Below are 8,714 nucleotides of genomic sequence, written 5' to 3'. Positions count from 1 at the left end.
TCAGATTACAACACCAGGCTTCCCAGTGGTGGTGAAGATCGGACATGCCCACTCTGGAATGGGAAAGGTGACGTTGGCTCCTTTACAATGATGCTCTTGTCATTAAAATATAAAAAAAACAAAAACACGTCTACGTGGAAAATGAATTGACCATTTTACTTTACTACCTTAAAATGCTACATTGATTTATCGTCTACGTTCATGGAAAGCTTGATCTCCTGAAATTAGCTAACAACATTGAAGTACTTTTTGTGATCTAATGACACGGGCATTGAGCCGTTATTGTCTTGTTTTAACTGAAGACACATTCACGTAATAGAAAATAGCTGCATGTTGGAGTGGAGCCCGCTCATTAGACCGTTGCATCATTTGACAAACTGCCATTTGGAAGTGGTTTAAAATCTCTCCATGTGCCCAGAGATAGTTGAATGGCTACACAAAGCAGCACCACACGTCATTTGTACTATGTAAAGCTTTCTCTGACACACACCACCACTGAATATCCTCTCTCTGTCTTCTGTTTTCCTCTTGTCTGACTTTCCTTATCTGTTCTTCCTTTTGTCACGGCAGCACATCTCTTCATATTCTCCCTCAGTTCACCTCCTCTCATTGTGCTGTGATTTACTGACAACTGTGTCCATATTTTCTGGGTGAAATGAGAGTGAGGTGCTTATTCTCTTTCTACCACACATCATCCATCTGAGCTGCTCCATCTGATATCATGTTACTGTCCTTCCTCTGTGTCTGACTGGGCCTCTTAACAGCTTGTAGCATTTGCCTTCTTTTATCCCTCTATCTAATCTGTACTTGTAGTCTACTACAGACATAACTTTTGTAAAAAATTCCACTATTTTAATCTTTTTTTTTTGCTTTGTTGTTTCTCCCCAGGGGGGATAGTTTGAGATAGACACAGTCATTTATGATAAATACAGGGTGAGAGCACAAGTACAATAGATTCCACTGTGGTTTTTGAGGAAAGTGGACCATGTCACTTCTAGGACATTGACTGTGGCTCCTGCAGAGGCAACAACAGCATTGTTTCATTTCTGGACTCCATACTGACCCAGATATTTGCTTAGGTCTGTATTATTGATGATATACGTGTATTTGGACAACATCAACACAGAGAATGCAGATTGTAAGCAAAATGCTTCGCTCAAGATGATAGGTCTATGAGTTTGTATCATTTCGATAACTTTTTGGTCGTTGTGCAGAATTATAGAAGAGTCGAACAATTTGGGAAATACTTCTTTTTCTCGCAGGGAGTTAGATGAGAAGATTGACACCACTCTCATATCTGTATGGAAAGTATGAATACTAGAGCCAGCAGATTAGCTTTGTTTAGCAAACAGACTGGAAGCAGGGAGAAACAGCCTGGCACTGTCCAAATGTTACAAAAATCTTTTTTTTTTCTTTTTGCACTTTAGTTTGTGTTTATTATTGAACTTTAGAGGTGCTGGTAGGAAGATTTTTTATCTTTGGATATGGCCAAGCCTGCTATTTACCATGTCCTTATGTTAAGCTAAGTGTTGAGCTAACTGTCTCCTTGTTCTAGCATCATATTTAACTCACACATGTTCGAGTGGTATCAATCTTCTCATCTATCTCTCAGCAAGACAACAAACAAGGAACCTCCATTTTAATAAAGAAAATTTCATTTTTTAAATCGTTACAGAAAAATAGCTGCAGTATCTAACTGGTTTTTGTCTGAAATATCCTCCAAAGCTAGAGTTAGAGCAAAGAAACTTTTATATGAAGTGATTAACTGTATTTCTACATGTACTGTTCCTCTGTAGGTCAAAGTGGACAATGTGAGTGACTTCCAGGACATTGCAAGTGTGGTGGCCATCACTCAGACCTACTGCACTACAGAGCCATTTGTAGATGCCAAGTACGACATCCGGGTCCAGAAAATCGGCACCGACTACAAAGCATACATGTAAGTGTGGTCTTATTTGTTAGACAGTTTAAGGGAAGAGCTTTTTTTTTCTTCACATATTGTATATGTTCATTTGTATACTGCAGTATATACACATTGAATTCTGGGCTCTGGACAAGAGCATCACATCAGTAGACATTTGCTTTAACAGAGCATAAACTTAACCCAAAATGTAAAGCCTACAGTTTTTTTTTCATGCTCTTTGTTGTGTGTAAACCTGTATTTGTTGTGTGTAAACCTGTATTTGTTGTGTGTAAACTTGTGTTTATTGTGTGTAAACTTGTATTTGTTGTGTGTACACCTGTGTTTGTTGTGTGTGAGCCGGTGCACTCACTGTAAAACAAAGACCGTTCAGTAGCTGGCCTATTTTTCAGGATGCTGATCAAGCCTGATAGTCTGCATCTGTGCTTGTTCCCTGACTACACAGATTTGACATTGCTTCAAGGTTGTCTAGTTCTGTCTGCCTTTAATTTCCTGTATTTAGAATTTCTACAAGTGAAGGGTGTCTGCAATAATTTAATGCACAATCTCCTCTTCTTCTTCCAGGCGAACATCTATTTCTGGTAATTGGAAGAGCAACACCGGATCTGCCATGTTGGAACAAGTAGCCATGACTGAAAAGTGAGCACTGCTTCCGCATTAGTGATGCTCAGGCTGCCCTGATGTCACACATCTCTCTCTTGTGTTATGTCACAGTCAGTCACATTGTACTCGCACAGCAGATTTATTCAGCTGAAAGCTGTTCACATGGGGTAAACACACAGATGTTTGGAAATGAGTTGGTATTTTTAGTGGGTTGATGATGCACTGTGCATTTATTTTTAATGTGTGTGTTTGTGCGCACAGACGGAGAGGAAATTGAGTTGCCATGAGCTGGGCTTGTGATAATACATGTTCTTCCTTAGGAGGCCAAGGAATTGCACTATGACCTGTCACAGCAGGAAAAACACAGGTGTTATTTCTGACATTTATCATACTTGCAGCTCACAGGCGTGCCTTACACCTCTGCTTCTTCTGCTATAACAAGTCAAAATGTAGAGTATGATTGTGTGTACTGCATTTGCTGCACCAACATCTGTATGGATCCACGAAATGGATGCATTGTAACTTGAAGTATATGAAACAGTACCAAAGTAGTTATTGTCCTTTTACATACATTGTCTGATTTGTCAAACTGTTTTTTCCCCAGTTTGTCAATGCTTGATCTTTTGAAACCAAACACTGCCACCTTAAGTCCTGACAGATTGAGGAAGTATTTCCCACTTTTCCTCAAAGTCAGTCTTGTCATCTGTGACAGCTAGTAACAGAGTACAGTACAGATACTTTAAACTTCCAAATGTGACTCTGTTGAGAAAGGTAGAAATGTACAGTTACGTTATCCTGATCTGTCTGTTTGGCTTTAGTTAGATTTATACAGTTTTTACAGACAGTATGTCAATGAGGCTCATACACACAGCAAAGCTGAGATGGGCTGAGATGAGCACCTTTATCAGCTACAGCCGACCCCGCCTGGAGCTAGAGAGGATCTATAACAGGCTTACTGTCAGGTTAAACGCCCTGAGGAGCAACATTTGCACTAGCATACTGTGCTAAAGTGATGAAGTCAATATGAGCAGTGTGCAAGAACAAAATTTATTTACATACCAAAGAAGATGGTGTAAGGCGAAAAAGGTTCAGTTGTCATCACCATTTCCGTTTCATACAGCAAAGTAAAAACTCTTCCTGGCCTACCTCAAGTGCCACTTTCATATCTGCAAGAAAGTTATTGTACATAGTAACTCATTTAGTAGTTTTCTGTGAACAGATTAAAACTTTTATGTGGCCAGAGCCAGTCAAGATGTCATGTCTGCTTTCTTTGTGACAGGTATAAGCTGTGGGTTGATACCTGCTCAGAGATCTTTGGAGGGCTGGATATCTGTGCCGTCAAAGCCATCTGTGGCAAGGATGGTAATGACTACATCACTGAGGTGAGAAAAGCATGCGAGGGAGGGAGAGATGGAGGGAGGGTAGGAAATTCAAAAGATAGTTGACAAGGCAACCCATCCAACAATCACAGTTTGTCCAGCTTCCACATTGTATAATCTCTGTATTTATTGACTCCTGCCATCTGTTTGAAATATTTCACCATGTTGACATCAGCCTGTGGGAGTTGTGATTCATAAGAGCACCAGTAAGGTCTTTGAGTCTTAAATTTAGCTTGTCTGGCCTAATTTGCACTGCGAGGGCCTTAGATTGTCTGTCTGGGAATAAACTGATTGAACCCAACCTGAATACACATTATGAGTTTGATACTTAAAGGCTAAGTATGGCTATTCTCTCTGGCTATACTTACCACCTATCTCAGTATGTATGTTTATGCCGATCTGTCTCTCTCAACAAGCTGCTCTGTCTGGGTCTTTTCAGCTAGCCTGTGTCTGTATTAGTCTTTAACTCTGCCTTTCCAATATTTTTTAGCATATTGGTTTCATGTTTCATAGTCTTTAGTCTTGAAGTCATGACCACAATGGTTGTAAATTACACATTAATATAAGAATGTGCTTTACTGTAATAATATGTTTCCTAAAAATTGAACACTGTGACATTTAGTGGTTATGTCTCAGTATGAAAAAGGTCTAAATACTCCCAGCCGTCAGCACTGAAAACAAAAGAGGTGGGTGAGGTGAGTAGGCAAGGAGGAGATTGCATCAAGATAAATACAAAGACTGGCAAAGCATACAACCGCAAGATTGAGAAAATGTCACTGTGCAGAGGAACAGCATCTACCCACCTTTTCAATTGTAGCTGTAGGCAACAGAAAGCTGGACCCAAATGCAGACTTCATGACACGGCTGGTAGAGTTAAATCTGAGGACGCGGGTCATGAATGGACAGGTAATCTCATTTCTCAAGGTTGTAACATAGAGCTGGGCTGCAGTGCCAGTGGCCAGGATGAGTTCCTGGGCAGTGAAGAAGCAAGTTAAATAGAAACAAATTGAATGAAAGACATGGGATGATGAATGGAAAAAAAACTGTAACAGACACAGGCAGAGAAGCAGAAACCAGTTTCGGGGTGAGACAGTTCTAGGCTCAGATAGAGAGACAGGTTCAGACTCAGACAGATTCAGTTTCATGTGCAGGCCGAGGTTCAGGCTCAGATTGAGAGAGAGGCAGTCAGGCTCAGACAAGAGTTAGTCAGTTTAAGTTCAGCCAGAGATTGAGGTTCAAGATTACAGAGACAGGCTCAGGTTCAAACTGAGACAAGCTCAGAGACAGAGACAGGTTGGGATCTGGCATGGAGGGGATTAAATAAATAAGAAACACAGACTCTGATGGAGGAACAGGGACTTTGAGAAGTAGCGGATGACAGTGGAGTCTCAGGGCAGTCCAAGCACCACAATGCTGGGTGATGGAATGACTGAATGATCCTTGGAAACCAATGAAACTACACTTGCACCAGGGGCTATGAGTTGGTAAAGATGTGATCTTACAAATTATGCTTGCTGGGGCTCAGGGTAGCTGTCCCTCTATGCCCTAGGGAACAAGACTGCATAGGTTGAGAGGATGTGCACAGGGATGGCTTGCATAAGGTGGATCAGCTAGATATCCAAAAGGGCACAAAGGCACAGGATTAGAGGGTGGGGAAGCTAGCTTTCAAAAAAGTGAGCAGTAAGGTAATGAAAAATGAAATTCAGGGAGTAACCAGGCAGGAAGTGGAGAAGAACTGGGAGACTCTGGATCTGGAGCTAATTTGGCCACAGGATTGAGTGGATAATATTTCTGCCAGCTCAGGCAGCATCTTGACAAACCAGGGTTTGTAGGACACAAGCTGGACTGCTATGGTGAGAGCTGCTGCATTTTGCATTTTGGCAATAATTACAGAGCCACTTGGTGTTGTAGATCAACTCAGCCCCCTCATCCCTGGAAAAAGCTGGATCGATTTTTGTCAAAATTCTGGTACCTGGCAATGAGTAGCTGGACCAAAATGGAGCAATACTCCACATATGGTTAAAGACAGTTTGCTGCATTTGGGAGTCAATAAACAAGCTTGGATTTGTTCAAGGGCCGGCACTTAAAACAGGCAAACAAGTTCAATGGTGCTGATTCAAGATAACAAGGATTCATGAAAGTAGAAGTTTAAAACAAACAGATAACTGCTACTGTAACTGAGCTGTAGATGAGCTGGGAGTAAAGAGTGATGAACTGAGATTTGCTTTATAGAATAAACATGTAAGACAGGTAGCTGAGGAGATCATGTGACTGGCAGGAGCAGGAAACTCAAGTAGGGCAATGACTGGAGAAGTCAGGCATGACGAGGTTTAGAAAATTACATTACAATTACAAACCCCAGTGAGAGTCTAAAGCAAACAGAGGGAGGAGTAGGAGCCACACTAACATGAACACCCAGTCACTGTAGTATCCAAGCCACGTTTCTAAACATCCCACGTAGCCTGACTGTCAGAACCAAATATTTAGTACTATGATGAAGGGTAGATTAGATACTTTAGCGGGAAAGATGTGAAAAACATGTCTCTCATGAGTCCTCTCCACTGAAAATCGTACTTTTCTATAGTGATAAAATTGTTGAGTGGCAATGTATTTACATGGATGTTGATTTCTCCTTAAAATATATATCTCTTAATCTTGTTTAGCAGCAGCCTGGCTGCTACAGCAATATGAGATTTGGGTGGTGAAAATAAAGATGATTCCCATTTTTATGCAGAAACTGGCTGTCAGTGTGTGTGTGAGTGTGTGTTGAGGGGCATACACACATTTTTTTGTTATTCTATTAGACTGCTCATGTGAGGTGGGACAGCGTAACTGAAGAACCTAGCAATACAATGCAATCCTAACATCAGAAATTACCATATGTTTAAATATATTAATGTCTTACTATATGGGTTGTATCCAGTGTCCGTAAAAATGGTGGCTATGCATGTATAAATTGAAATCTTTTAAAAGTGAAAAGTCCTATTTCCCTGTTATTGGCTATAACCACACCAGTAGTCCTGACCACCATGCTGTTTCACCTCTCATTGACTTGACTTTGTTATCCAGTCTGGGTCGTGAACATCTCAGCCAAGTCATCTTTCCAATACAAGAGCACACATTTTCTAATACACTGTCTGTGCTCTCTTTGTCCAGGTTGTGGGTTCATCTATGCAGTTGATTGGTGATCACCAGACAGAGGACCGCCAGCTCATCTCAGAGGTGGTGATCACTAAGATGAACCAAGCACTGGCTGCCAGGTCGTCCAGTGCTTCCCGCTCACCTGCTCGCTCCCCTCAAGGCCAGAGGCCAACGACTGTGCAGCCCCAGCAGGTAGAAGCTGTAGGGAAACTACACTTAAGTGCGTTGCCAAACATAGTCTGTGTTTTCATATAGTGCAACTTCAAATAAATATTAACAATAACACAGGTTCATACATTATTTGCTTCAGTTCTCCCTAATAATAAATAAATTCATGCTGGTTCTCTAAGTGGCATTGCTTAGAAAGATTTGAAGCTGTTAATCCCTACAAAAAAATAATTTTATCGTAGCCTTTTCACAGCTCACTGCTGATTCTTTACCAAAACCTTCATGTTTTCTTTCTCTCCCACTCTCTTCTTTGTTTTTTTTTCCTGTCTTTCCCCCGCCCCCTCACTCTCTCCCAGAGTGCTGCCCTTAAGGAAGGACTGGCAGATCCAAACAGGACGTCAGGCCAGCGCCCTCAACCTCAAGGTTGTCTAAACACTGTTCTCCATTGTAATACAAATGTTGCCGCTGTAGGGCCAAAGCATGTCTAGGAAACACTCTCTGAAGCAGCTGTGGGACAGTTCACGCTCAGAGATTTTACTGAAATTATGTATCCAGTATTTGAAAAATGTAACACTTTCTCTGTCAGTATTTCTATTAGTGGAAAAACTCCCTGGGAAATGTTTACTGTTAATTAACAACAAGAATCTGAGGAAAGAATATGTGGTGGTTTTCAGTCTGCTGAGATATGTAGGATTTTGACTCTGACATACAGTGTTGGTAAAAAAAACATACTGTATGATACATTTTTCACATAATAAATGGAATAGTTTGACATTCTGGGAAATACACTTACTCCGTTTCTTGCCAAGAGTTAGATGAGAAGATTGAGACCTCTCTCATGGGTGTACAGTAAATGTGAAGCTGCCGCCAGCTTTTGGTTAGCTTAGCTTAGCATAAAGACAGGAAACAAAGGGAAAAAGCAAGCCTGGCTCTGTCCAAAGTTAACAAAAATCTGCCTACCAGCGTCTCTAAAGTAAACAAGTTCTTGTATCTTGTATCTCATTTACTTAATTCTTACAAATCCGAAGTGCAAAAACAACCTGGGGTTTCATGGTTGTAATACTACAAGTGGTTACCTGGCAACCAGCACATGATCCCTTCTTAAAACCACACTTCAGTTTTTGTACAAATTAAACTAAATTAAACAGATTAAGCTAAAACATGTTAATTAGTGAGCTTTGTATAAAGCCAGACTAACTATCCCCCTGTGTCCAGTCTTTGTGCTAAGCTAAGCTAAATATGAGAGTGGGTTTGATCCTTACATTTATCTCCTGGCAAGAAAATGGCCAAGTATATTCCTTTAAGAGTAAGAGCAGTTTGTATTTTGTCTGTATCCTGATCTCTGTTCCTTGAAGGCAACAATTTCTATTATCATTGCCTGAGACTAATGCACTGGTATCATGTGGGATGTTGAGAGCAGTAGTCTGGGTCCAAGAAAAGAAAAGGGCCTCTGAAGGACTTTTAAGCTCTTCAACTTGTGACTTGAACTAACAACAGTCAAA

The 8,714-nt window shown here is 40.8% G+C and overlaps 1 protein-coding gene and 1 long non-coding RNA gene across 3 annotated transcripts in view; one reads left to right on the top strand and one right to left on the bottom strand.

Annotated features, from left to right (window-relative positions):
- Positions 1–8,714, top strand: part of syn2b (synapsin IIb) — a 75,044-nt gene that overhangs the window by 60,771 nt on the left and 5,559 nt on the right. For both annotated transcript variants that reach the window (XM_071493899.1, XM_071493901.1), the window contains exons 6-11: positions 5–67; positions 1,797–1,939; positions 2,486–2,560; positions 3,804–3,906; positions 7,060–7,236; positions 7,569–7,635. In XM_071493899.1, the coding sequence (XP_071350000.1) occupies positions 5–67; positions 1,797–1,939; positions 2,486–2,560; positions 3,804–3,906; positions 7,060–7,236; positions 7,569–7,635 (628 nt within the window). The remainder of the gene's footprint in view (positions 1–4; positions 68–1,796; positions 1,940–2,485; positions 2,561–3,803; positions 3,907–7,059; positions 7,237–7,568; positions 7,636–8,714) is intronic.
- Positions 2,567–8,143, bottom strand: LOC139630446 (uncharacterized). The gene is made up of 5 exons (XR_011693158.1): positions 8,006–8,143; positions 7,187–7,243; positions 4,707–4,874; positions 3,825–3,901; positions 2,567–3,690 (listed from the first exon to the last, which is right to left on the bottom strand). It is a non-coding gene; the product is annotated as an uncharacterized lncRNA (long non-coding RNA).

Source organism: Trachinotus anak, unplaced genomic scaffold (assembly GCF_046630095.1).
Source record: "Trachinotus anak isolate AG129_WGS33_773 ecotype Australia unplaced genomic scaffold, CSIRO_AGI_Tana_v1 ptg000013l, whole genome shotgun sequence".
NCBI classification, from domain to species: Eukaryota; Metazoa; Chordata; class Actinopteri; order Carangiformes; family Carangidae; genus Trachinotus; species Trachinotus anak.
This window is presented reverse-complemented; position numbering and strand designations above follow the sequence as displayed.